A 27289-nucleotide genomic window follows, 5' to 3' on the forward strand; every position below is an offset into this window, starting at 1 on the left:
GATGACTTGAGTATTATAGTTCTATAGAGAATGAATGGGAATTTTGTGACCTCGATTAGAATGCATAAGTGAGATTATATATTAGTCCTAAAATAATAGTGGACAACGTTCACTGGTTAAATGTTCGACGCATGTCTTACTACATGGAATGCTTTGTTCTAACTTGATTTCACACGTCTTTAAAGAGAAATAACTAGAAATCAAATAAAACGTGTTGATAACTGTTTCTGAATGTTTTAACTGTCTTTATCGAAGACTTATATATCTCCTCTTCACATAATTTTTGGACTTAAATTTTTTCAAAACCCTTAATATTTAAAAGTGTCAATATCATGACTAAAGATGGCTATGTAATCTTTCAAAATTCTAAATATATTGAGAGAAAATGACCTTAATCTTCTTGATAAGTCTTGAAATTTTAAAGAACTTTTGGGCTCCTAATAAAATTTTAGAGTGAGATTTCCCAAAATAAAAAAGAAGGTAATAAAAAAAAGAATGGATATCTAAAAAGTATAGATGATGTCCCTGTGCGAGTAACTTTATCTTTATCTATCTTGGTCACACATAGTTGAATCTTTTTCGCTTTTGTCTTTCTTTGTCCCTCCTTTGATTGTTAGTATTAATAAAAATAAAAATAAAAACAAATTGATATACCTTCCTCTTCTCTTGACATGAAAAGTCTATGCAGTGTGAGGTTATGAAGAGGAAGAAACAAACGATCTTTACTAGTCTTTTCTTTAGCTTGAGTTCAGAGTTGAGTCCAGCAAAGCAGCACTTCACTGTAACATAACAATGGGGTCGGAGCAAAATCGATTTCCTCAGCATGAAAGGGTATCTCTCTTTCGATCTCTCGCAACCATTTATTTATTTTTATTATTATTTATTTGCTACTGACTCAGTTTTGGGGTTAGATCTGAGGTCCCTAGCTACTAAGCTACCACCAATTTTCATTCGTTCCTTCCTCAGATCTCACTTTGCATCTTCTGCTTCCACGATCTACTTTGCTTCTTCTTTTCATTTCTATTTTCTTCATTATTATGATTAACAAGTATTTATTATATTAAATCAACAAAAGGGATAATTGGTTTGCAATGGGGTACACCTTACACTGCACTAACCAATAACCTTGTGTGTTAATAATGTTGTATATTTCTTCATATGTTTTGTAGATTCAAAATAGAACAATCTTATTCTTTACCATTTTTTAGCATATTGTTGTAGCATTTTTCTGTTCACGGCTTCTTAAGAATTACCTCTTCCTTATGTTTTCCATTCTCTGGCTTCACCTTTGTTCCAACACCGAGCTATTGCCAGCTTTGAGCCTTGGGTGAGCCCTTGCCCTTTTGTCCTATGGTGTTGTTCATTCCCAAGTAATGTAAGACTTTTTAGTGTGGCGGAATAGTAGCCCCCAGTCAAGGTTAAGGGGCTAAAGGGTCTTCCAGCCCTCGACTATGGTGCGCCAATGTTCTTACTTGAAATCCACAACATTGCATTTCTAAGGTATTATCCGCTTTGGACTTTGGGTGACCCCTCTCACCTTTGTTTTTTCCGGGTTGAGGAGTGAGTATTGTTTATAAACTATCCTTAGCCTCAATTTTAAGCAATGTTAGACTTTTTAGTGTAGCGGAACAAGCTTCTTGCATTTTTTCTCTATCATTTATCCTAAACTAATTAGTATAACTCTTACGATGTGGTCAGTTATTCTTTCCAATCAGAAACCTCACTTCCGTTGTGCTACTCTATTATGCCTGTTTTTCTTTTCTTGCTTATCAACCCTGTGGATTTACAAACAAATTTCTAAGATTTCTTTCTGTGCTCCAAATCTGGAACTGTATAGTTCTTAGTACCTGGATGGAATGTTTTATGGAAATTAAATTAATAAACCATTTTATCTATGTTGAAAGATTGTTATATTAAATATATATTTGCCAAGTGAAAGTTTGTTGTTTTCCAATCTTTCCATATACTATGTCAAAGAGAAGCCAAAAACACAAACCCATCCCATGTCAAAGTAAGGAAAAACAAAGACCTCTAAAATATCAATAAAAAGGCCGTTTATAATATGGCATTGCTCTCCAGCCAAATCAACCATAAAACTGTATAAACTTACGCCACCAAATAGTATCCTGCCTTTTCCAGATAAAACCTTTCAAATGCATCATGAGAAATTACTCCAATGTGAGAGGGTGCACCCACGTTCACATGAAATTTTAAACAGTTGGTTCCACAAGAAAATATAATATTGAAAATGAAAGAGCTGCATGATGTCTATTAGAAAAAGCATCGAGAGAAGTTTGAGAACTTTGGTAGTATAACATGTCAAAGATTCTTGTCAGATTAATGTTTCTTTTCTGATTAAATTGTTTCTTTTCAGATTTACCTGTTATTAATATCCTTTTTCCTTCGAGTAAGTGAATATTTATTGACTTGCATTGACAGAGAAAGAGATGGGGAGGATGTTTGGGTGCATTTTCCTGTTTTGGTTCACAGAAAGGTGGGAAGCGCATTGTGCCTGCATCTCGTATTCCTGATAATAATGGTTCAGCCAGTCAGCCAAATGGGCCCCAAGCGACCGGGTTGACCAATCAAGCCCCGGGCATAGCTCCTTCTCTCTTAGCTCCACCTTCTTCACCAGCATCCTTCACACATTCGGCCCTTCCTTCAACTGCACAGTCACCTAGTTGTTTCTTGTCATTATCTGCAAACTCACCGGGTGGTCCCTCATCTACAATGTATGCTACCGGACCATATGCTCATGAAACACAACTGGTGTCTCCTCCGGTCTTCTCAAATTTCACTACGGAACCATCTACTGCGCCTCTCACTCCTCCCCCAGAGTTGGCTCACTTAACAACTCCCTCTTCCCCAGATGTACCTTTTGCTCATTTTCTAACTTCTTCAGCAAATCTCAAAAATGGTGGGAAGGGTAACTACATCACTGCAAATGATCTTCAAAGTACGTATTCACTCTACCCTGGAAGTCCTGCCAGTAGCCTTATATCTCCAATATCAAGGAATTCTGGTGACTGTCTATCAACATCTTTCCCTGAACGGGAGTTTCGCCCACAGTGGGATTCATCCATGTATCCTGAAAATGGAAAATATCAGAGGACTGGGTCTGGGAGGGTGTCTGGGCATGACACAAATGATGCCACTATGGCATCCCAAGATACAAATTTCTTTTGCCCTGCTACCTATGCACAGTTCTATTTAGACCAAAATCCTCCATTTCCTCATAATGGTGGGAGATTAAGTGTTTCAAAAGATTCAGATGCTCAATCTACAGGTGGAAATGGACATCAGAGTAGGCCATCTAGAAGTCCTAAGCAAGATGTGGAAGAAATAGAAGCGTACCGAGCATCATTTGGTTTCAGTGCAGATGAGATTATAACCACCAGTCAATATGTAGAGATTTCTGATGTAATGGATGACTCGTTTACCATGATGCCCTTGACCGCCGGCAAATCAATGATGGAAGAAAGCATAGAGCCTTCATTGATGAAAGGGTTCAAAGCTCAGGAGACGCAGGTGGGTTTGCAGAATCTAAAATGCCTTAGATTAGACCCTGGTCCAGTTGGCAAGCAAGCTAGGAATCAAGTCCCTATATGTGACGGATATGAAGGTATGGTGTTAAAACTTATTTGAATTTGATTTGTTTTATTACATCTTGAGAAATTGTTGAAATATAAAAAGACTTTAGCCGTAAAAAAACAAAAAGACCATAGAGAATAGCGAATTTAGTTTCTAAAATAAGTGGTCTTTATCCTTTCAGTGTAAAATTAATTAATCTATTCCAGTCTTCCTCCCAAATTAATATTGTGTGCATCACTTTCAAATCATTATATTTCACTATGTATTTATGAAATTGTTAATAATCAGTAGTTAATGAGGACACTTTTGTAAAATGGATACACTTGGTTACTTTGTTGTTTTTCTTAATGGAAAAGTCTGAAATGATAATCATTCATATATTGGTCATGGTTGGGTAAAAGTATTAGACCTAGATGGTGATAAAAGGGTGCCCTATTTTTATGACTTTACTCCAACATTCACATACTATATTACATTTACCTGTAAGCAAATATGCTTGTTTTTTGCACATGTCAGATCATAAATCACCAGGACATTGTAGCAACAGCTCTGGATTAAGTACACCTGATAATCATAGTCGCATGGATGATGAAGATATGTTTTCAAAAATGGGGTCATCCAGAATGTGCAGGAAATATCCGATGGGATTATCGTGTTCTGATGCAGAGGTTGACTATAGGAGGGGAAGAAGCTTGCGAGAAAGAAAGGGAGTATGATTTGGCATATGACTTAGTTAATCAGTGTTGAACAGATTGTCTGTTATATATGTATTAATTTGCAATTTCCTTTTTCTTTTTTTAAAATATTAAGAAAAGTACCAAAAAAAAGAATGAAAGAAAGAAAGGAAAGAAACTCTTTACTTGGAGTTGTCTAATAGATGGAATGATCTAACCTAGATATAACCGACTCTGTCCCCTGTGTTATTGATCCATGAAGCAGGGTCGAAATGAATGTTTTGACTTTTGAGTGGATGAAGTTTGGCTTTATTAGCAATGGCAACTGAATCTCCTGTTTTTGTTCTCATAATCGACTCAAATGGAACCACTTTATCATTCTACTTTCACAATTATAATATTATTCACCTATCTGTCTATTAGTAATTACTGATAATATCTACTTGAGATTAAAGGTAGTCAATTGAAAGTGTAATGTTATCCAACAGTGATTCATCGTGTAACATAATTAATTTAGTATTATCAGGGTGATTTAACATAATACAGAATGGTGATGGGTTACTATATTTTTTTTCTAACTTTAGCATAATTATAAATATTTTTCTTTTATCTTTCACTAAAAAATTAGCATGTTCCATTATATCTTTACACAGATTTATTTTGACCATTTATTTTTGCAACGATATATAAATTCTTCATTCCATTAAATTTTAGTTGATGTGGCAGTTAACCCTTTTATGGGGCATCTGTAAATGCAAATAATTTACTTGATCATCTTTCTCAATATCTCTACTTTTTTTTAATAGATGTGTAACTTTTTGCTCACAATTATAGAAACTAATTTTTGTGTAGGGGAAGATTATAATGACTGCAAAATTCTATTCAAGAAAATTTAACGTTTTTCCATGCCTAAGACTGAATTTGGATCCAAAATGTATGATTAAATTAAAAGAGATTTTTCGGGGCAATATCCTAATTTTGAGAGATTTCTTATCTAATTTGATTTAGAAGTTTTCTTTAAAATACAATTCTAATAAAATAAAAATTCTAATAAGATAAAGGACCAAAACAAATACTTTAAAAGGTAAAAGATGAAAATGAGTTTTGGATTAAAAAAGAAAAAGAAATAAAGTATAATAAGTCTTAATAGTTAATATAAAATGTATAGAACATTACAATTTAAAAATTAAATAGGCACGGAAGCAATTTTTTTTAAATAACCACATTAAAAAAAACTCAAATACCCACTCTTTTATTTTTTTTTATCAAATTAATCACTTTTCAACAAAATAAATTTGTCCCATAAAAGACGTGTCATTACATGTGGCGCATGCACTCGAATTTTATCTTAGACGTCACTGTGGCGTATGCTTGTGTGTGATGCAAATGACAATGGCACATGCATGCATGCTTTAGGAGCATGTGGCTTATATGTTGTAATACTTTTTTATAATTATTTTAGCCACAAAATGATATTCAAAAAATTAAATTATAATATTATTTCATAAAATAGAATTATCCAGTGATTGGAGAGAATTTTAATGACCCGCTCGAACGTAACGTCCAACAGTTCTACACCCGACACATTCGCTTGTCTTCGAGGACTCTCACGATTTTCTTAAGGTGTTTGGGGTCTCCTAGTAATTGTTTGAGCCAGAGGTGTTTGGTGCGAAATTCTTGGGATATTAGTGTTATCTAACAAATTATCGATCATATCTTCCTAGCAGTTGAGGTTGTCGTAATCAAGTTTGGTGTCCATGTTGTCGTAGTTGGGTCGTGTTGGTTGGGCTACATGTGCTCGGACTAGTAGGTTGAATTGGTACATTGATTCGTTTTGTAAATTCCGCAATGGTTGTTGTGGTGTTTGAAAGGCATGTGTTGGTTGAATGTTTTGGCGGTGTGAAGTTTGTGTGCTTTGGTGGTGTGATGTTTGAGTGTGCATTGATTGAGTGTTATGGTGGGATGTGGTGGTATGATATGTCTCATCTAGGCTATAGTAAGACGTAATGGAGGCATATGATTGTTGGCGGTACGAGTCATGCTCTTAGTTTTGTGTTTGAGTGTGTGGCATGAATTGATCGCAGAGTTGGGTGTATGTAGTTTCGTAATCATGTTCCGTTAATTGTTGGATTTGGGTAGGTTGACAATGTTATTGGGTTTGGTAATGTTGTGAGGTTGGTTGTTGGGCGTATGATGAGGAAGCCCGTAGGCGTGTGTCGATCAAATACCTCGGGTCAAACACAAATTGTGTCGTTGTAACCGATATATACCAATTCATATAATTTCGAGTTGGTCTAGAATCCTGCATGATAGATTCGTTTATGGTCCGTTCATGTTGGTGCTTTCATTGACGACACACCTCCTTAGCGAACTCTCTCCAATTGGAAAAATTCTATTGGGTATCGACTCTTAGTTGATGCCATTATCTCAAACACGCCATAGGGTTTGGTATTTGTTACTACATGTTGAACTACAAGTTGACACGATCACTTGGTTCATCTCCACAATAGTGAACCTGATGATTGTTGTTTTTGCAATCCACACTATAACATCCTCGGGGTTAATCTCATGGTCGAGACACAGATACAGCCTCCAGATAAAATGTAGAGGAAGAATACATTATTAGAAGATTTCTAAATTGGTAATACTATAACTAAATTAACGAGATGATGAGTTGTTTAGTTATAATACATCCTCTGGTCCAAGGTGATCAAGAAGATTTCGATAGACTGTTATAGCATGTTTGGGATATTTATTGTAGTTCATCCCTATAACAAACCACCTAAACCAAAAAGAGTGAAAATAAATTATATACAGTTATTTGTAGTATAAAGTAAGTAAGTGGAAATACTGAGATAAACTTAGTTTGTAACGAATGGAGGTTTGTGCGATTGCGGAAAGTCTCAAGCCTTCCATATGCCTTGCACCCATGTCATAACGGCATGTTCACATGCTCGACATGATCCTTCCAACCTATTATCTGTCGTTTACAAAGTCATATACGTATATAATGTGTACAAAAATAGTTTTTCGGTGGTAGCAAAGGAGGATTATTGGCCTACATATCAATGGGGCATAGTTTGGTACAACGAAAATATGAAAAGAAAGAAAAATGGTCACCCTAACAGCATGCGTATTCGAACTGAAATGAATACAGAAAATAAAATGGTGAGTTTTTGTAGTTCACGTCGTCGACCCGGACACAATCGTACAAATTGTCCCAATATTAGAGCAAGTTCCACAACATAATTATTGAATCCACTTTTAGTCTTTCTTTTGATATATAATTTATTTTATGAAACCATTTTATTTCATATTGAAACAATGTTCTTTTCATAATGATTACAATTTTTAGTTATAACAATTAAAACAACAACATGAAAAACAAATATATATATATATATATATATATATATATATATATATATATATATATATATATATATATATATATATACGACAATCACTTTCAGCGTTATCTGACTCTCAGACAGTGTTCTCAATTATTGTTAAATATTGTAACAAACTTTTCAATTTTTTTAATCTTTTCACCATCTTCAATGTTTTCGTCTAACCAACGGATCAAACTACTCTAAAGATGTTCGAAAGTCTCAGTGTTCCAAAGTCGGATCTCATTGGAGGCTTTATTGTCGAGTAAATCAAATTAGCATTTCTTTTGATGATATAAGACATTTTGAAGAAAATTTTTATGAGAGAGTTAAAATATAGATGGAAAATGGTGGGGAGGGAATGACCTATTTATAGAAAAAGATAATACAAAATTGGAGTCTTACTACGAATGAGTTCGTCCTACCGACGGACAAATTGATGTTACGAATTGCACTATTGAGCAATACCTGGGATCTTTCGTTCATGCTCGACCCTCTTAGTGGTTCCGTTTCTTGCCTTGGGTTGAATTTCACTATAGCACATGCTTCCACTCTGCCACTAGAATTACACCATATTAGGTTGTGTATGGCAAGCTCCCACCGACCATTCCCTCCTATATTAAGGATCATCCTTTGTCAATGCGTTGGCAGGCAAGAATGAAGGTTATTGCTCATGGCCACCAGAGGGAGATGTCCTTCGAGGATGGCTCTTGGGTTATGTTAAACTCCGACCACGTCGACAGATTTCAGTCACTGGTGAGAAGTATAGTAAGTTATCTAAGTGATTCTATGGTCCTTCTGTTGTGTTGAAACGTATATGAAAGAATGTACAATGTGTTTCATTGCTCTGTCCTCAAACAGCACCAAGGCCTTGAACCAACAGAAATGGATCCTCTACCATTTGATTCCGTTGATAACCATCATCTCTTACTGGCTATTATGGATTTCAAGATTGTCACTTCTGCAGGAGTTTCTAAGCGACATGGGAAGAGTACAAATTATCTCCGATCTACAACCTTGGGGACAAGGTTGGCCTTGATGGAGAAGGTAATGTTACGCGCACCCCTAGAATTATCAGAGAGGAACCCGACAAGATTAATGGGACTGGGCCAGCTAACATTAAGTCCAAACGAATTACCCAACCACCTGTGAAGCTCAAAGATTTCGTGGTGTATAAGTGATATTAGTTGATGGTTCTAGAAGGCAATCTTGCATTAGATTCAATTTGTTAGACTGGTGGGCCAGCTGAGAATATTTCCTTGCAATGCATCATTAGTTTGTTATGCAATTTTCTGTTATTTTTCTTTATAAGCAGTGTACTTCATTGTAAGTGGATATGAATGATATCAGATTTTTTCTTCCTTCATCTATCTTCTTTAGGAGGTACTCGGTCCTCAAACTCTAAAGTTAATCATAAACATTATGACCACCTTTATTCTCTTGGTTAGGACTACAGGCCTATTGAAAAAAAAATTGTATTAAGATACATCAAATGCCATTGTTAATTTTGGAGAGAAAAACTTCTTGGAGACTATCCAACTTAAAATATATATAAGATAGATCCTAGTGTAATTTCATTGAATTGAGCGACCCCAGCAAGTTGTTGTGAAAAGGATCAGAGATGTGATCCATAATGTTTTCTACAGGACCTTTACCCGTCACTGCCGCTTGCACGAAGAAGCCTAACCAAGCCATCATTGCCAAGCGTCCATTTTTTATTTCTTTCACCTTCAGATCTTCAAAAGCTTCAGGGTCTTTGGACAGACTTAAGGGATCAAACAATGCTCCTCCGGGGTAGTTTATATCACCAGGCAGAAATATTCCTAAAGGCTCCAATGCCTCAATCCCACAATATCTAGCGTATTCTGGTCCAACCTGTATTATAATAAGAATCTCAATTAGTAATAATAGTAGCCAATCCATCTGCAGACGCAAAGGACTTTCCAAAAGAAACAATATTTTGGTTAAGCAGTTCCATCTAACTACTGAAACTTTTTATTATGAAAGTAAAGTAATTTCTTGAACTTTGAGTGTGAAATGAAGTTAACTTGCAAACTTTATAGTTGCATTCTGGTATTTCAAGAGAACACGTACGAAGCATTGCAAGCCATGAAACACATTCCATTTGTAGAATCAAAAGGATCTGCTTCATCCAGTACAACTAAGTTGAAAATCTAATAACTTGCAAACTGAAATACTGGAAGACCAATGTCACAAGATATAAATAATGTTAGCAGAGGTCACAAGACAATGTGGATAATGGATACAAGCATTACCATAAGGAGAACTTGGCAAATAGCAATCACAACCACTCCCTGGCTTCCAGCTAAGTGAAGACCTGGGATGCCAAGGTAATCTAGAGTATCTCCCTGTCAAAAATTGGAAGACACGTAAGCAAGAAATGTCAACTGCATTATTACAATTCACCAGTTTATTTGCTTGGAAAACTGATAGAACAGGAACTAGGGAGTTATCAAGAAACAATATCACAGTAGGAGGTCAAGATGGTAACCTGGAGCTTTGAATAACCAACACGCCACCAAACAGGTTCAACAAAGTGAAAGGGTCCCAAGAGATGCAATAACTCAGGAATCAAAGCACCAACAGATGCAAGCATAGCCCAGCGAGCATGCAATATCTCAAAGCTTAATGGTAAATTAGGTTAAAAGGAAGAGTTAAATATTCAATTTCAGCGATATAAAGAGTATTTATATATTTGCAAGCGTTGCAGAATAATGACATACTTGAAATATTTGTGCAGCGCCACCGGATCCTTGGCAAGGGAGGCAATGTCAAAGCCATAATCCCCGGGCAGTTCCCCAATAAGATGGGATGGATATCCATATGAAATAGGACCAAGCCAACGAGGCCGACCTTCTCCATACCAAAAGCTGAAACCACAAATTTTAGAGTATAATACTCGTGTAACATACATCTCAAAAAAAAGTTACCTCATTTTTCTTGCTTTTAGAGCCCGAGCCTTGAATTTGGAGGAGTTTTGAAGAGCAAATTTCTTAGTCTGTTCCATTTTGGTCTGAAGCGAGTCCCCAAGGGGACTATTAGCTATAGCTTTGACGGCAGTGAAAGGAATAGCTGAGAATAGTAAAACTCCAGCAAGCTTGAATTGAATGGGAAAAGGAGGATGAGATGAGATGAGATGAGATTATAAAGAAGAATGGGATAAATAGAAAGAAAGAAAAGGGAATATATGGACCTCTTGCCATGAAGCATTGCAGATGAAATGTTTTACTGGTTTCGGGGCAAAGCTTACGGAGAGGGATCGACAGAAGTGAAGAGAGCCCCTAACGAAACAGGAAGAACAAGACGAAGGAGAAGCCACTGGTTGAAGCAACACCATAGTGTTTGTTCCATTCACATAAATGAAGATACTTTCTATTTATACCGGAGCTCGACACGTCTCATTGCTAATACATGTCATTTATTATATCAATTTTTTGTTTTTTGTTTTTTATATTGCTTTAATTATAAAAATAATTTCCTATACTTAACTTATCTTTGTGAGACCATTATGGGTGAGAGGAATATCACGGAGAGAAGGATATGTGAGACCACGTAATGGGTGAGAGGGATATTAGGGAGAATTGTTGTCACCTTGAAGAGAGTAAAAACATCGGATCTAGGATCAACTAAGAAGGAAACAACAACAACAAGCGTTAAATAAGAAAAATAATTACCTTCAACTTTGTATTCAGGGATAAGTTGATTTAATGCTTTTTCAATTCACTGCTATGGATTCTTCCCACATATTTACGGTTGGAATAGAACATCTTTACCAAACTTGAAAACATCTTTTTAGGGATGTCACATATAAAGCCCCTTATTCAAGCTTCTTCAAACTTCAAAAATTTACTATCTTTAAATACCTTCTCTTCCAAGTGGTACGATTGTAGGATTCTTATTTTTGCAAAATCTTGATTGAAGCGAACTTCTTGCTCTTGAGAGGCAAATAGCTCTATGGAGAAGGGTGTTGATGAGGAACTTCCAGAGATATGCATCCTTTTTGGAGCTATTGAAGATGATGAAGATTGCAATAAGTTTTGAACAAATATAGAGAAAACAAAAAGAAAATAGAAGAAGAATTCAAGAGATGGATGATAAAAAGAGAGGGGACAAGTACTTGTTTATATATTTTTGCCTATAATTGATTATCTATCTGGCTAATTGATTAGCGCATTATATTTGAAATTCAAATTTGCTCTAGTCGATTATGTCTTTGGTCTAATTGATTATTTAAGAGATTTTTAGTTTTTTGCACTCCTTTTGAGCCTTGGCATGATTGGGCTTGGATAATTGCTTTTCGGCATCCAAACTTTAGAAATGCACTCATCTAGCCTAGATTTTTAGATTTTTCTCTGCATACTTGCTAAAGGCATGATCAACTAAAACCAAAAAATACATTAGTCATAAATCATACTCACTGAGCATAAAAAAACTGCTTGTTGGATAATTTCCTCGAATTTTTTCGATTCAATTTTCTACTAAGCGTCTTACCTCAAAATATCAAGAAGCCTTGAGAAAAATCTCCCTCAAGAGGGAATGTAAAATCATCATCAAAAGTGCATCTCTACAGGTCACTTGATATGAGCTGGTTAGAAAACATCATGAGTGATACGATCACCAACAATACTCAGACTCCAAAAATCATTAGGACAATCAAGACTATTGAACACAACCATTAATGCCAACGAATAGCTAGGTTAAGACACGACTATTTAAGAATCAGTATCAATGCCAACAAAGAACATGACTCTTGAGCACCATCATCAATGCCAACTGGACAACTAGGTCAAGAACGACTATTATTGAATAAGCATTATCAACGCCATCAACCTTGATCAAATATTATCAATAACCTTAGATTTATTTTGTATACTTATAGTATACACATGCTTTGCACTCAGTATCAAATTTGCAATAAACATCTTCAAAACTGCAAAGCAGTTCCTGTAAAATATATCAAGTTTTCACCTTTTGTGCCCAAATATTTGAGTCCTAGTGCATTAGTCACTTTAAGAGGTATAGAGGTATTACCTTTCGATCCTCTTGATTTATCAAATAAAAAAAGTTTAAGATGATCAAGCTTGTTTCAAAAAATTCATATATAGACAATGCAATTAAATTTCTTTTTACCATATGATATATCAGGTTTATACCATAAACCATTTTTATTAAAAGAGGCATTTTGAATCGAAAGAATTAAATCGAGCTTATCTTTACCTTAGGGAATTCCCCAAGGTTTCATGAAAATTAGTTACTTCAGTTTTCAAAGATTTGCAAGAATCACATTTATCTGATTTTAAGGATTCACTTCTTATACTAGAAATTTCTCCACCAAGAGTATTATTGCTATTTTCTAAGAATTCGACATAACTCTCCAGATCACTAATGTTCTTCACTAATTTCTCATTTTCTTGAACAAGATTGACATTGGGCTTAAACATTTGATTATTAGTTAGAGAAGTTACCTCAATATCGTCTTCTTTTGAAGCCTTGAGGTACACATGCTCTTCTTCACCATATTCTCCTTTTTGATGAGGAGTTTCGTAAAAGTCTCCTGATGTACCATCAGGTATATTCTGGAAGACATTTGAATCTCTTGATGTTGATTTCATTTATTCATTGTGTGTTGCTACCTTTTTTTTCACAAGATACCTGATATGAGGGATCTCTGGAAACTCTTCCAAAAGTTGACTTTTAACAAAGTCTTTTAGATAATGTTTCTTCATCATCTCTACCTTCAAAGATTCTGCTCGTTGAAGCTTCTTCAAATATTCTACTAGATGATGCTTTTTCAACAACGACTTAGCTATATGAAGTTCCTTCACAAACTTTACTGCATGAGGCTTCCTCATCATTTTCATTGGATGATGACTCTTTGATGAGGACGTAATCCAAGACATAAATGATACAATGCAAAGCTTAGGAGGTTCTATGACAAGGCCACGTGCAAGAAGAGTCAATGATGCTTTAGTTCACTTCATGATCAAGTCAATAGAATGCATGGGCCAGATTGAAGAAAAAGAGCCCAAGTTTATTCTTATCATCCAAGCATGTGATAAAAGGCACAATAATGCATAAATAAATAAAAATAAAGGAAATACCAATAACCACACTATAATGGACGAAAATTGCAAGAGAAGTGGTAAATAAAGAATTGCCATTATTCTGCCCTTTTAAGAAGCTCACTATCTCTTCTTTATTTTGCACTTTCTTTGTAATAAATCAACCCACTATCATGATAATTAATGGTTGAAAACCTTTTGTTTTCTTAGGAGTTGATTTTTACTTATTTCATCATCTTAAGTCATTCCTTAACAAAGTTGTTTCAGGAATTTTGAAGGAAATGCATAATTCTCAAAAGTTAGTGCATATCAAGTGGTAATCAGAGCATATTCCAAAAAAAAAGGGGCCGAAATATGGTAAATTATCTATATTCTTGTTCTTCATTATTATCCATTTATCATTATAAAAAAAATTCGAAAAAAAGGGTATAAAAAAAATTCGAAAAAAAAAAGGTATAAAAAAAAATTCGAAAAAAAAGGGTATAAAAAAAATTGAAAAAAAAAAAGGATCTGATTGTTAAAGATTGTGATTCAAAAAAAAATTATTTTTTTTCTTGCCACACTCTTAAAATTCTCCTGGTTTCCTTTGTTTTAAAGTCTTTTTTTTGTTGCTGGTTTTTTAAGTTTTTGTGTGTTGATTATCATCTGAAATTGATTTCTTTGTGTGGATTCATTTTGGTTTCTCTAAAGAACTAAAAGAGCAAATTGAGTGGTAAAAGGCAGAGTGTTTTTTATTATTAAAAAAAACCACAAAAAAAATTGAGTGAAACACGAGTGATTGAGTGTAAACACGTGAGTAGAGTGGTGAGGTCCATTTTTAAAACACTTGTTCCTAATTTCACAAATATTTCACAAGTATGTCTAGTCCACCTTCACCTAGAACAGCAGCTTTAACTGTTCAGATCGCAGCCATGTGTGACAATTTTGAAAGATTGTTAAGAGAACAAGGTGAACAACTTCAACAAAGAATTGATGAGTTGGAAAGGAGGCCCCAAAATTCTAATGATGGTAGTGGTGATGAGGAGGAAAGAAGACGTAGAAGGAGACAAGGGAGAGATAATTTGAGGGGCATAAAAATTAAAGTTCCATCTTTTGTTGGGAAGAGTGACCCGGAGGCATATCTAGAATGGGAGACTAAACTTGAACAAATTTTTAATTGCCACAATTATTCTAATCTTGAAAAAGTGCAGGTTGCTTCTATTGAGTTCAAGGAGTATGCCTTAGTTTGGTGGGATCAATTGACCAAAGATAGAAGGAGGTATGCAGAACGACCAATTGATACTTGGGAAGAGATGAAAAGAATCATGAGGAGAAGGTTTGTTCCTTCCTATTATCATAGGGAATTGCACAACAAATTGCAAAGACTCACTCAAGGTTCTAAAAGTGTTGAAGAATATTTCAAGGAGATGGAAGTTCTCAAAATTAGAGCTAATGTAGAGGAGGACGATGAAGCAACTATGGCTAGGTTTCTCCATGGTCTAAATCATGAAATTGGTGACATAGTGGAACTTCATCACTATGTTGAAATGGATGAATTGGTACACCAAGCTATCAAAGTGGAACAACAACTCAAAAGAAAGAGCCAAGCAAGGAGAAATTCCACCACTTTCAATTCTCAAAGTTGGAAGGACAAAACAAAGAAGGATGGTGCTTCATCATCTAAGGAAGCCACGATTGAAAACAAAGGTAAAACTATTACATCTTCTTCTTCAAGTGTTTCAACTAACAAAAGTGTTAAGTGTTTCAAGTGTCAAGGCCAAAGACATATTGCATCTCAATGTCCAACAAAGAGAACTATGCTTATGGAAGAAAATGAAGAAATTGTTGAAGAGGAGGATGGTGATTATGATGAGGAGTTTGAAGAAGAAATACCTAGTGGAGATTTACTCATGGTGAGAAGAATGTTGGGAAGCCAAATAAAGGAGGAGGATACAAGTCAAAGAGAAAACCTTTTTCATACAAGATGCTTTGTGCAAGGAAAGGTTTGTTCTTTAATAATTGATGGAGGAAGTTGTACAAATGTTGCAAGCACGCGTCTGGTTTCTAAACTAAAATTGGAAACAAAACCTCACCCTAAGCCTTACAAACTCCAATGGCTTAATGAAAGTGTAGAAATGCTTGTTAATAAACAAGTTGAGATTTGTTTTAAAATTGGAAAATATGAGGATGTAGTGTTGTGTGATGTAGTACCAATGGAAGCTAGTCATTTGTTATTAGGTAGGCCTTGGCAATTTGATAGAAAAGCCAATCATGATGGGTACTCCAATAAGTACTCTTTTATGTATCATGATCAAAAGATCAATCTTGTACTGTTAAATCCTAGTGAGGTGAGAGAAGATCAAAGAAAAATGAGAGAAAAATATGATCAGGAAAGAAAAGAAAAAGAAAAAGAAAAAGAAAAAGAAAAAGAAAAAGAAAAGAATGAAAAGAAAAAGAAAAGAATGAAAAGAAAAAGAATGATAAAAAAGAAAAGAAACAAAGTTTAATTGCAAAAAAAAAAGATGTGAAAAAAAGCCATTGTGTCACACCAGCCTTTGTACTTGCTCTTTTGCAAGGAGGTGCCTTTGCTAACCACTATTTCTAATGAAAAAAAAAATGCCAAATTGTGTTGAGTCTCTTTTGCAGGAATTTAAAGAATTGTTTCCGAAAGAGGTGCCAAGTGGTTTACCACCTATAAGAGGAATTGAACATCATATTGATCTCAATCCAGGAGCATATTTGCCTAATAGGCCAGCATATTGAAGCAATCCACAACAAACTCAAGAGATACAAAGGCAAGTTGCTGAATTGATAAGTAAATGATGGGTAAGAGAAAGTTTAAGTCCTTGTGTTGTCCCTATTATTCTAGTCCCTAAAAAGGATGGTAGTTGGAGGATGTGCACTGATTGTAGGGCCATTAACAATATTACCATTAAATATAGGCATCCTATTCCTATACTAGATGATTTGCTTGATAAATTGTTTGGTGCATGCTTATTTTCTAAAATTGATTTGAAAAGTGGATATCACCAAATTAGAATAAGGGAGGGGGATGAATGGAAAACTGCTTTTAAAACAAAATTTGGTTTGTATGAGTGGATGGTTATGCCTTTTGGATTAACTAATGCACCTAGTACTTTCATGAGACTAATGAATCATGTGTTAAGGGAGTTCTTGGGTAAGTTTGTTGTTGTGTATTTTGATGATATTTTGATTTATAGCAAGAACTTAGATGATCATTGCATTCATTTAAGGGCTGTTTTGCAAGTGCTAAGATATGAAAATTTGTATGCCAACCTAGAAAAATGTGTCTTTTGCACCGATCATGTGATTTTTTTAGGTTTCATTGTGAGCTCTAAAGGAGTCCACGTTGATGAGGAAAAGGTGAAAGCCATTCGAGAGTGGCCTCCTCCCAAAAATGTAAGTGAGGTAAGAAGCTTTCATGGTTTGGCTAGTTTTTATAGGAGGTTTGTGAAGGACTTTAGTACCTTGGCAGCTGTAACACCCCGATAAAATATGATAATTATTTAATTTAAGTTAATAGTATATTTATTAATTTAATTAAATAATTGGATTATTATTGGAATAAAAAAGTTGGAATATATATAAAGAGTTCCATTTGGTAAAAAGGGTTTTTTTTCACGTGAAAACCAGAGAAGCGACAGAAAGTGAGAAAAGGGCAAGGAGGAAGAGCAGGAGAACAAGGGTTGAAGAAGGGAAAAGCTTGAAGCTAAAGGATTTGCCGGATTAACTCAGGTAAGGGGGGTTTATCGTCGTTTAATGGATATTATGGGTTAACATGTAATGGGTAGTAATAAGCCATTGAATCGACTCTAATTAGGTTTTGATGAATACCCTCGAAATTGTGATGAATAAATTACGTTAAAACTGTGAATGAACCTATATTTGGATGAGTCGTAGTTTTCTGGACGTGTAGCTTTTTACGGAATCGAAATCGGAGGTCCGGAAGTCCTCCAACGGCGAAAGAGGCGGGTAAATCTGTATCCTGTTTCGTGTTAGCGCAGGAACAGCTTTCTGTCTTGCGTTAACCGGTTAACCCAGGGTGTTAACCGGTTAACACTGTTATGATAATTAAAAAAAAAAAAAATTTGTTTTGCGTTAACGGGTTAACCCAGGGCGTTAACGGGTTAACACTGTTATAATTTGCCAAAAAGCGTATTCTGTCTTGCGTTAACAAGTTAACCCAGGGTGTTAACAGGTTAACGCTGTTGAAATACTGTTAGAATTGCATTCTGTCTTGCGTTAACAGGTTAACCCAGGGCGTTAACCGGTTAACACTGTTGAAAAACTGTTAAATTTGTATTCTGTCTTGCGTTAACGGGTTAACCCAGGGCGTTAACCGGTTAACACTGTTATGATAATTAAAAAAATTAATTTCTGTTTTGCGTTAACGGGTTAACCCAGGGCGTTAACGGGTTAACACTGTTGGAAAAGTGGAAATTTGATATTTAAATATTGTGGACATATTTGATGATTGGCCTATATTGGTGTATGATATAGTAGGGATCATTTCCCGTTGTTTTGAGCAGTATAGGTATTAGTAGAGTGTGCTAATACTGTGATTTATTATTTGGCATGACATGATATGCTTCTGTGATAAATATGCTGATGATGTATGATGATATGCATAATGCTGTGAATATATCTATTATGTATGCAATTGTGGATGGACTGTTTATGGCTTAGAGTGTGAGCATATGTCCATTGTGGATTGTTGTTGATGGGTGCATGCTAGGTGATTTAGCGTGCATAGTATGGCCTTTATGGTGGTAGCTAATTCCCATGGTGAGGAATTAGTGAGTGAGTTATTGTGGATTGTTGTTGATGTTTGCATGCTAGGTGATTTAGCGTGCATAGCATAGCCCTTGGGGTGGTAGCTAATTCCCATGGTGAGGAATTAGTGAGTGAGTCACTAGGTCTCAAATGAGTGGGATTAGTGAGCTTGGTAGCCGTATCTGGGTTTGATCGGTGAGGTTGAACTATGTGTTCACGAATAGTCGGTACCGCATGCATGGAGTCTCATTGCATAATATATGTATGGCGTGTAATATGAATGGATGTATTCCAATATTATACGTGTGTTTTGTGTTATGTTGTGTTGAGTATGATTATGAGTTGATGTTGTCGTTGCTGAATGTGTGATATGATTAGGGTGATGAAATGTGTTAATTTACTTAGCATTACATGATATTTTATAATGCTTATTATATCGATTGAGGAACTCACCCTTACAACTATGTTTCAGGTAACGAGCAGTGATTGAGTATAAGCTAGTGCTTGGAGTCTAGTGTAGTTCCTTAGTGGGTCATGCTCTGGTAGATGTAACATCGGGACGGGATGTTTTAATTTGTTTTCATTTTGATCGTTGAACAACTTTACATGTAATGTGTTACATGGTTTGCATGATTGATTAGATCTCTATCCGCTGCGAATTGTGCAATGTTTTATTTTGATTATTAAATGAGCATGACAAACTATTTTGGTGAATGGTGTGAAGTGTCAAGTGTGACACCCTTAAATTGCATATCTACTCTGATTTATATTTTGTATTTTAATTAATTATTGGGGTATTTTAGAAGGGTGTTACATTAGTGGTATCAGAGCATAGTCGGTCGAGTCGAGTCTTAATTATTCTGTTTCCCTGTATGTGATAGGTGTTGTGTAACCCTATCAGTACTTATTGTTTTAGCTTGTTGGGTTCTCAGAATAGAGATGGCTGGAAGAGGTAGAGACGATGTTGCGATTGCTGAGGCTCTGGGTATGCTAGCTGGAGTACTTTGAGGGAATCCGAATGTTGTGGGATTGGGAGCTGCTCGTCAACTGAGTGAATTCCAGAAGAACAATCCTCCAATGTTCAAGGGAGCATACGATCCAGATGGTGCTCAGAAGTGGTTGAAGGAGATCGAGAGGATCTTCCGAGTGACTGAGTGTGCCGATAACCAGAAGGTCAGGTTCGGTACGCATATGCTGTCAGAGGAAGCAGATGATTGGTGGGTTGCTGCCCGCACTGAGTTGGAAGCTGCTGGGAGTGCTGAGATCACTTGGGCGGTGTTCAGAGAGAGATTCCTGAGGAAGTACTTTCCAGAGGATGTCAGAGGAAAGAAAGAGATATAGTTCTTAGAATTGAAGCAGGGCAACCGGTCTGTTACTGAGTATGCTGCTAAGTTCACAGAGCTGTCGAAGTATTACACTCCCTATGATGAGGCTACTGGGGAATTTTCAAAATGTGTGAAGTTTGAGAACGGGTTACGTCCCGAGATCAAGCAGGCTATTGGGTATCAGCGGATTAGAGTGTTTTCTGACTTGGTTGACTGTTGCAGGATTTTTGAACAAGATACCAAGGCCAGAGCGGAGAGCTATCAGCAGAGGGTTGATAGGAAAGGCAAGAATCAAAATGATCGTGGGAAACCGTATGCAGCTGTCAAAGGTTTCCAGAGACAGAGTGGGATGAGGAGACCTAGTGGGGGAGACTCCAGTGCCCCTGCTAAGTGTTACAGATGTGGTCAGGCTAGACATCGTATCCATGAGTGTACCAGTACTGAGAAGAAGTATTTCAAGTGTGGCAAAGGTGGTCACTTGGCTGCAGAGTGCCGGTTGAAGACTATGACTTGTTTCAATTGTGGAGAGGTGGGTCATATCAGTCCACAGTGTCCTAAGCCGAAGAAAGAGAACCAGTCGGGAGGCAAGGTCTTTGCTTTATCGGGTTCTGAGACTTCTGCAGATGATCGTTTGATCCGAGGTACGTGTTATATTAATGGCTTTCCTCTTGTAGCTATTATTGACACAGGTGCGACTCATTCCTTTATATCTTTGGATTGTGCTGTGAAACTTAAATTAGAGATATCTGAGATGCATGGGAGTATGGTGATTGATACTCCTGCGAAGGGTTCAGTGACTACTACTTCAGTTTGTTTAAATTGTCCTTTGAGTATTTTTGGTAGAGACTTTGGGATGGACCTCGTGTGTCTTCCACTAGTGCAGATTGATGTTATCCTGGGTATGAACTGGTTGGTGTTTAACCGAGTTTCTATCAACTGTTTTGATAAGACTGTGATCTTTCCTGAGATTGAGGAAGGAAAGAGTTTGTTTCTATCAGCAAGGCAAGTGAATGAGGCAGTAGCAGATGAGGCAGAGTTGTTTATGTTGTTAGCGACTTTGGAGGCTAAAGATAAACTGGTGATTTGCGATCTAGCCGTGGTGTGTGATTTTCCTGATGTGTTTCCTGAAGAAGTGAACGAATTACCGCCAGAGCGTGAAGTTGAGTTCTCGATTGATTTGGTACCTGGTACTAGGCCGATATCGATGGCTCCGTACCGTATGTCTGCTGTCGAGTTAACTGAATTGAAGAGTCAGTTGGAAGATCTGTTGGATAAGAAATTTATTCGTCCGAGTGTGTCACCGTGGGGCGCACCAGTGTTATTGGTTAAGAAGAAAGAAGGTACTATGAGGTTGTGTGTGGACTACAGGAAACTGAATAAAGTGACGATCAAGAATCGGTATCCTTTGCCGAGGATTGATGATTTGATGGATCAGTTGGTTGGTGCGAGTGTGTTCAGCAAAATAGATTTGAGATCGGGGTATCATCAGATACGTGTGAAAACTGAGGATATTCAGAAGACTGCTTTCAGAACAAGGTATGGACATTATGAGTATTCTGTAATGCCTTTTGGTGTGACTAATGCGCCTGGAGTATTTATGGAGTATATGAATAGGATTTTCCATCCGTACCTAGACAAGTTTGTTGTGGTGTTTATTGACGATATTTTGGTGTATTCGAAATCTGAAGAAGAGCATGCTGAACATTTGAGATTGGTTTTAGGAGTTCTACGAGAAAAGAAGTTATTTGCTAAACTGTCCAAGTGTGAATTTTGGTTAGAAGAGGTTAGTTTTCTTGGTCATGTGGTTTCAAGAGGGGGTGTTGCTGTTGATCCTTCTAAGATAGAAGCGGTATCTAAGTGGGAAGCTCCGAAGTCAGTTTCTGAGATAAGGAGTTTTCTTGGACTTGCAGGTTATTATAGGAAATTCATTGAGGGATTTTCTAAGTTGGCGTTACCGTTGACGATGTTGACTAGAAAGGGGCAAGCGTTTGTTTGGGACTCAAAATGTAAAGAAGGTTTCCAAGAGTTAAAGAGAAGGTTAACTACTGCTCCTATTCTGATATTACCAAGTCCATCGGAACCATTTGAGGTTTACTGTGATGCTTCATTGTTGGGTTTGGGTGGTGTTTTGATGCAGAATAAGCAGGTTGTAGCTTATGCTTCGAGACAACTCAAGGTTCATGAGAGGAACTATCCGACACACGATTTAGAGTTGGCAGCTGTGGTGTTTGTTCTGAAGTTATGGAGGCATTACTTGTACGGGTCAAGATTTGAGGTTTTCAGTGACCATAAAAGTTTAAAGTATTTGTTTGATCAGAAAGAGCTGAATATGAGACAGAGGAGATGGTTAGAGTTTCTGAAGGATTATGACTTTGGTTTGAATTACCATTCGGGTAAAGCAAACGTAGTGGCTGATGCATTGAGTCGGAAATCATTGCATATGTCTATGTTAATGGTTAAGGAATTGGATTTAATTGAGTAGTTTAGAGACTTGAGTTTGGTGTGTGAGAGTACTCACAATAGTGTTAAATTGGGAATGTTGAAGTTAACGAGTGGTATTCTGGATGAGATTAGAGAAGGTCAGAAATCCGATGTGCTTTTGGTTGATAAGTTGACTCTAGTGAATCAAGGTCAAGGTGGTGAATTCAGAGTTGATGAGAATGGTGTTTTGAAATTTGGTAATCGGGTGTGTATTCCGGATGTTACCGAACTTAAGAAGAGTATTCTTGAGGAAGGACATCGTAGTGGCCTGAGTATTCATCCTGGGGCTACGAAGATGTATCATGATTTGAAAAAGTTATTTTGGTGGCCGGGAATGAAAAGAGAAATTGCGAGTTTTGTTTATTCTTGTTTGACTTGTCAGAAGTCAAAGATTGAGCATCAGAAGTCGTCTGGGCTAATGCAACCGTTGGCTATTCCAGAGTGGAAGTGGGATAGTATCAGTATGGATTTTGTTTCTGGTTTACCGAGGACAGTTAAGAATTTTGAAGCTATTTGGGTGATTGTTGACAGATTGACGAAATCGGCTCATTTCATTCTGATCAGAATGGATTATCCGTTAGAGAGATTAGCTGAGTTGTATATTGAGAAAATTGTAAGTTTGCATGGTATTCCGTCGAGTATTGTTTCGGACAGAGATCCTAGATTTACATCGAAGGTCTGGGAAGGTTTGCAGAGGGCTTTGGGAACTAAGCTGAGATTGAGTTCTGCATATCATCCGCAGACTGATGGTCAGACTGAGAGGACGATTCAGTCACTAGAGGATCTTTTGAGGGCTTGTGTTTTGGAAAAGGGAGGTGCTTGGGATTGTTATTTACCTTTGATTGAGTTTACCTACAACAATAGTTTTCATTCGAGCATTGGTATGGCATCGTTTGAAGCTTTGTATGGTAGGAGATGTCAGACACCTTTATGTTGGTATGAGTCCGGTGAGAGTGCTGTGGTTGGACCGGAGATTGTTCAACAAACTACGGAAAAGATTAAGATGATTCAGGAGAAGATGAGGATTGCTCAGAGTCGTCAGAAGAGTTATCACGACAAGAGGAGGAAGTCACTTGAGTTTCAAGAGGGAGATCATGTGTTTCTTCGTGTTACTCCGATAACTGAGGTTGGTCGAGCTTTGAAGTCGAAGAAGTTGACACCTCGATTTATTGGTCCTTATCAGATTTTGGAGAGGATAGGGGAGGTAGCCTATCGTATCGCTTTACCGCCGTCACTTGCGAATTTGCATGAGGTTTTTCATGTGTCTCAGTTGAGGAGGTACATTCCTGATCCGTCGCATGTGGTCCAAGTAGATGATGTACAGGTGAGAGATAACCTGACTGTTGAAACATCACCTATGAGGATCGAGGATCGAGAGTTGAAGCAGTTGCGGGGTAAAGAGATTGCTTTGGTAAAGGTAGCTTGGGGAGGACCAGCAGGTGGCAATGTGACTTGGGAACTTGAGAGTCAGATGAAGGAGTCTTATCCAGAGTTATTCGCTTGAGGTATGTTTTCGAGGACGAAAACTCTTTTAGTGGGGGAGAGTTGTAACACCCCGATAAAATATGATAATTATTTAATTTAAGTTAATAGTATATTTATTAATTTAATTAAATAATTGGATTATTATTGGAATAAAAAAGTTGGAATATATATAAAGAGTTCCATTTGGTAAAAAGGGTTTTTTTTCACGTGAAAACCAGAGAAGCGACAGAAAGTGAGAAAAGGGCAAGGAGGAAGAGCAAGAGAACAAGGGTTGAAGAAGGGAAAAGCTTGAAGCTAAAGGATTTGCCGGATTAACTCAGGTAAGGGGGGTTTATCGTCGTTTAATGGGTATTATGGGTTAACATGTAATGGGTAGTAATAAGCCATTGAATCGACTCTAATTAGGTTTTGATGAATACCCTCGAAATTGTGATGAATAAATTACGTTAAAACTGTGAATGAACCTATATTTGGATGAGTCGTAGTTTTCTGGACGTGTAGCTTTTTACGGAATCGAAATCGGAGGTCCGGAAGTCCTCCAACAGCGAAAGATGCGGGTAAATCTGCATCCTGTTTCGTGTTAGCGCAGGAACAGCTTTCTGTCTTGCGTTAACCGGTTAACCCAGGGTGTTAACCGGTTAACACTGTTATGATAATTAAAAAAAAAAATTAATTTCTGTTTTGCGTTAACGGGTTAACCCAGGGCGTTAACGGGTTAACACTGTTATAATTTGCCAAAAAGCGTATTCTGTCTTGCGTTAACAGGTTAACCCAGGGTGTTAACAGGTTAACGCTGTTGAAATACTGTTAGAATTGCATTCTGTCTTGCGTTAACAGGTTAACCCAGGGCGTTAACCGGTTAACACTGTTGAAAAACTGTTAAATTTGTATTCTGTCTTGCGTTAACGGGTTAACCCAGGGCGTTAACCGGTTAACACTGTTATGATAATTAAAAAAATTAATTTCTGTTTTGCGTTAACGGGTTAACCCAGGGCGTTAACGGGTTAACACTGTTGGAAAAGTGGAAATTTGATATTTAAATATTGTGGACATATTTGATGATTGGCCTATATTGGTGTATGATATAGTAGGGATCATTTCCCGTTGTTTTGAGCAGTATAGGTATTAGTAGAGTGTGCTAATACTGTGATTTATTATTTGGCATGACATGATATGCTTCTGTGATAAATATGCTGATGATGTATGATGATATGCATAATGCTGTGAATATATCTATTATGTATGCAATTGTGGATGGACTGTTTATGGCTTAGAGTGTGAGCATATGTCCATTGTGGATTGTTGTTGATGGGTGCATGCTAGGTGATTTAGCGTGCATAGTATGGCCTTTATGGTGGTAGCTAATTCCCATGGTGAGGAATTAGTGAGTGAGTTATTGTGGATTGTTGTTGATGTTTGCATGCTAGGTAATTTAGCGTGCATAGCATAGCCCTTGGGGTGGTAGCTAATTCCCATGGTGAGGAATTAGTGAGTGAGTCACTAGGTCTCAAATGAGTGGGATTAGTGAGCTTGGTAGCCGTACCTGGGTTTGATCGGTGAGGTTGAACTATGTGTTCACGAATAGTCGGTACCGCATGCATGGAGTCTCATTGCATAATATATGTATGGCGTGTAATATGAATGGATGTATTCCAATATTATACGTGTGTTTTGTGTTATGTTGTGTTGAGTATGATTATGAGTTGAGGTTGCCGTTGCTGAATGTGTGATATGATTAGGGTGATGAAATGTGTTAATTTACTTAGCATTACATGATATTTTATAATGCTTATTATATCGATTGAGGAACTCACCCTTACAATTATGTTTCAGGTAACGAGCAGTGATTGAGTAGAAGCTAGTGCTTGGAGTCTAGTGTAGTTCCTTAGTGGGTCATGCTCTGGTAGATGTAACATCGGGACGGGATGTTTTAATTTGTTTTCATTTTGATTGTTGAACAACTTTACATGTAATGTGTTACATGGTTTGCATGATTGATTAGATCTCTATCCGCTGCAAATTGTGCAATGTTTTATTTTGATTATTAAATGAGCATGACAAACTATTTTGGTGAATAGTGTGAAGTGTCAAGTGTGACACCCTTAAATTGCATATCTACTCTGATTTATATTTTGTATGTTAATTAATTATTGGGGTATTTTAGAAGGGTGTTACAGCAGCACCCCTCTATGAAATTGTTAAAAAGGATGTTGGTTTTAAATGGGGTGAAAAACAAGAGGAAGCCTTTGTCGCCCTAAATTGAATGTGATGCATCTAATGTGGGAATTGGAGCTGTTTTGTTGCAGGAAGGTCATCCACTTGCTTATTTTAGTGAAAAGCTAAAAGGGGCTGCCCTTAATTATTCTACATATGATAAGGAATTGTATTCCTTGGTGAGAGCTCTACAAACTTGGCAACATTACTTGTTGCCCAAAGAGTTTGTCATTCATAGTGATCACGAATCCTTGAAACATTTGAAGGGACAAGGTAAGTTGAATAAGAGGCATGCCAAGTGGGTTGAGTTTCTTGAACAATTTCCTTATGTAATCAAGCATAAGAAAGGTAAATCTAATGTTGTGGCAGATGCACTCTCAAGAAGACATGTCTTGCTTTCTACTCTTGAAACAAAAGTTTTTGGTCTTGAGCATATTAAAGATTTGTATAAAAGTGACCTTGAATTTTCTTCAAAATTTTTAGCTTGTGAGCATACTGCCTTCAATGGGTATTTTAGGCACAATGGTTATTTATTTAAAGAAAAAAACTATGTGTGCCTAAAGGTTCCATTAGAGAATTACTTGTAAAAGAGGCGCATGAGGGAGGACTAATGGGTCATTTTGGGGTTTCTAAAACTCTAGAATTCTTAAAAGAACATTTTTATTGGCCTCACATGAAAATTGATGTCCAAAAGCTTTGTGAAAGATGCATTGTGTGTAAAAAGGCTAAATCAAAAGTTATGCCTCATGGTTTGTATACTCCTTTGCCTGTACCTGAATTTCCTTGGATTGACATTTCCATGGACTTTGTTTTGGGGCTGCCTAGAACAAAGAATGACAAAGATTCTATTTTTGTAGTTGTGGACAGGTTTTCAAAAATGACACATTTTATTCCATGTAAAAAGGTGGATGATGCATGTCATGTTGCTGATTTGTTCTTTAAGGAAGTGGTGCGCCTACATGGCTTACCAAGGAGCATTGTCTCTGATCGTGACTCCAAGTTCTTAAGCCATTTTTGGAGGACTTTGTGGGGAAAGGTGGGTATAAAGTTATTATTTTCCACTACTTGTCATCCCCAAACAGATGGACAAACTGAAGTAGTAAATAGAACTCTTTCTACTCTTCTTAGGGCTGTTCTTAAAAAGAATTTAAAAATGTGGGAGGAATGGTTACCTCATGTAGAGTTTGCTTACAATAGGGTTGTCCATAGCACTACACAACATTCACCTTTCGAGATTGTGTATGGTTTTAATCCTTTAACACCTCTTGATTTGT

At 36.8% G+C, this 27289-nt stretch overlaps 3 protein-coding genes across 3 annotated transcripts; 2 read left to right on the forward strand and 1 right to left on the reverse strand.

Moving 5' to 3' along the window:
- The first annotated feature begins 534 nt into the window (after positions 1-534).
- On the forward strand, positions 535-4566 carry LOC127091471 (uncharacterized protein At1g76660). Its single transcript, XM_051030115.1, has 3 exons — positions 535-831; positions 2440-3622; positions 4108-4566. The coding sequence occupies exons 1-3, from the start codon at positions 793-795 to the stop codon at positions 4305-4307; spliced, it is 1422 nt and encodes a 473-aa protein (XP_050886072.1). The 5' UTR covers positions 535-792; the 3' UTR covers positions 4308-4566.
- A 4495-nt stretch (positions 4567-9061) lies between these two features.
- LOC127093505 (chlorophyll a-b binding protein 7, chloroplastic) lies at positions 9062-11752 on the reverse strand. Its single transcript, XM_051032447.1, has 6 exons — positions 10869-11752; positions 10606-10772; positions 10399-10545; positions 10167-10299; positions 9931-10023; positions 9062-9529 (listed from the first exon to the last, which is right to left on the reverse strand). The coding sequence occupies exons 1-6, from the start codon at positions 11010-11012 to the stop codon at positions 9218-9220; spliced, it is 996 nt and encodes a 331-aa protein (XP_050888404.1). The 5' UTR covers positions 11013-11752; the 3' UTR covers positions 9062-9217.
- A 2842-nt stretch (positions 11753-14594) lies between these two features.
- Positions 14595-16479, forward strand: LOC127091276 (uncharacterized). The gene is made up of 2 exons (XM_051029869.1): positions 14595-16064; positions 16363-16479. The coding sequence occupies exons 1-2, from the start codon at positions 14595-14597 to the stop codon at positions 16477-16479; spliced, it is 1587 nt and encodes a 528-aa protein (XP_050885826.1).
- The last annotated feature ends 10810 nt before the right edge of the window (positions 16480-27289 follow it).

This window comes from Lathyrus oleraceus, chromosome 6 (assembly GCF_024323335.1).
Source record: "Lathyrus oleraceus cultivar Zhongwan6 chromosome 6, CAAS_Psat_ZW6_1.0, whole genome shotgun sequence".
Classification (NCBI taxonomy): domain Eukaryota; kingdom Viridiplantae; phylum Streptophyta; class Magnoliopsida; order Fabales; family Fabaceae; genus Lathyrus; species Lathyrus oleraceus.

Bases quoted from the DNA above. Each gene is read 5' to 3' on its own strand.
- LOC127091276 (XM_051029869.1), top strand. From the start codon at position 14,595: ATGTCTAGTCCACCTTCACCTAGAACAGCAGCTTTAACTGTTCAGATC. The intron at 16,065-16,362 runs GTGAGAGAAGAT...TCTCTTTTGCAG, and splicing joins TACTGTTAAATCCTAGTGAG to GAATTTAAAGAATTGTTTCC.
- LOC127093505 (XM_051032447.1), bottom strand. From the start codon at position 11,012: ATGGTGTTGCTTCAACCAGTGGCTTCTCCTTCGTCTTGTTCTTCCTGT. The intron at 10,773-10,868 runs GTCCATATATTC...ATTCAATTCAAG, and splicing joins GCAATGCTTCATGGCAAGAG to CTTGCTGGAGTTTTACTATT. The intron at 10,300-10,398 runs GTATGTCATTAT...TTTACCATTAAG, and splicing joins GCGCTGCACAAATATTTCAA to CTTTGAGATATTGCATGCTC.
- LOC127091471 (XM_051030115.1), top strand. From the start codon at position 793: ATGGGGTCGGAGCAAAATCGATTTCCTCAGCATGAAAGG. The intron at 832-2,439 runs GTATCTCTCTTT...TTGCATTGACAG, and splicing joins GATTTCCTCAGCATGAAAGG to AGAAAGAGATGGGGAGGATG. The intron at 3,623-4,107 runs GTATGGTGTTAA...TGCACATGTCAG, and splicing joins TATATGTGACGGATATGAAG to ATCATAAATCACCAGGACAT.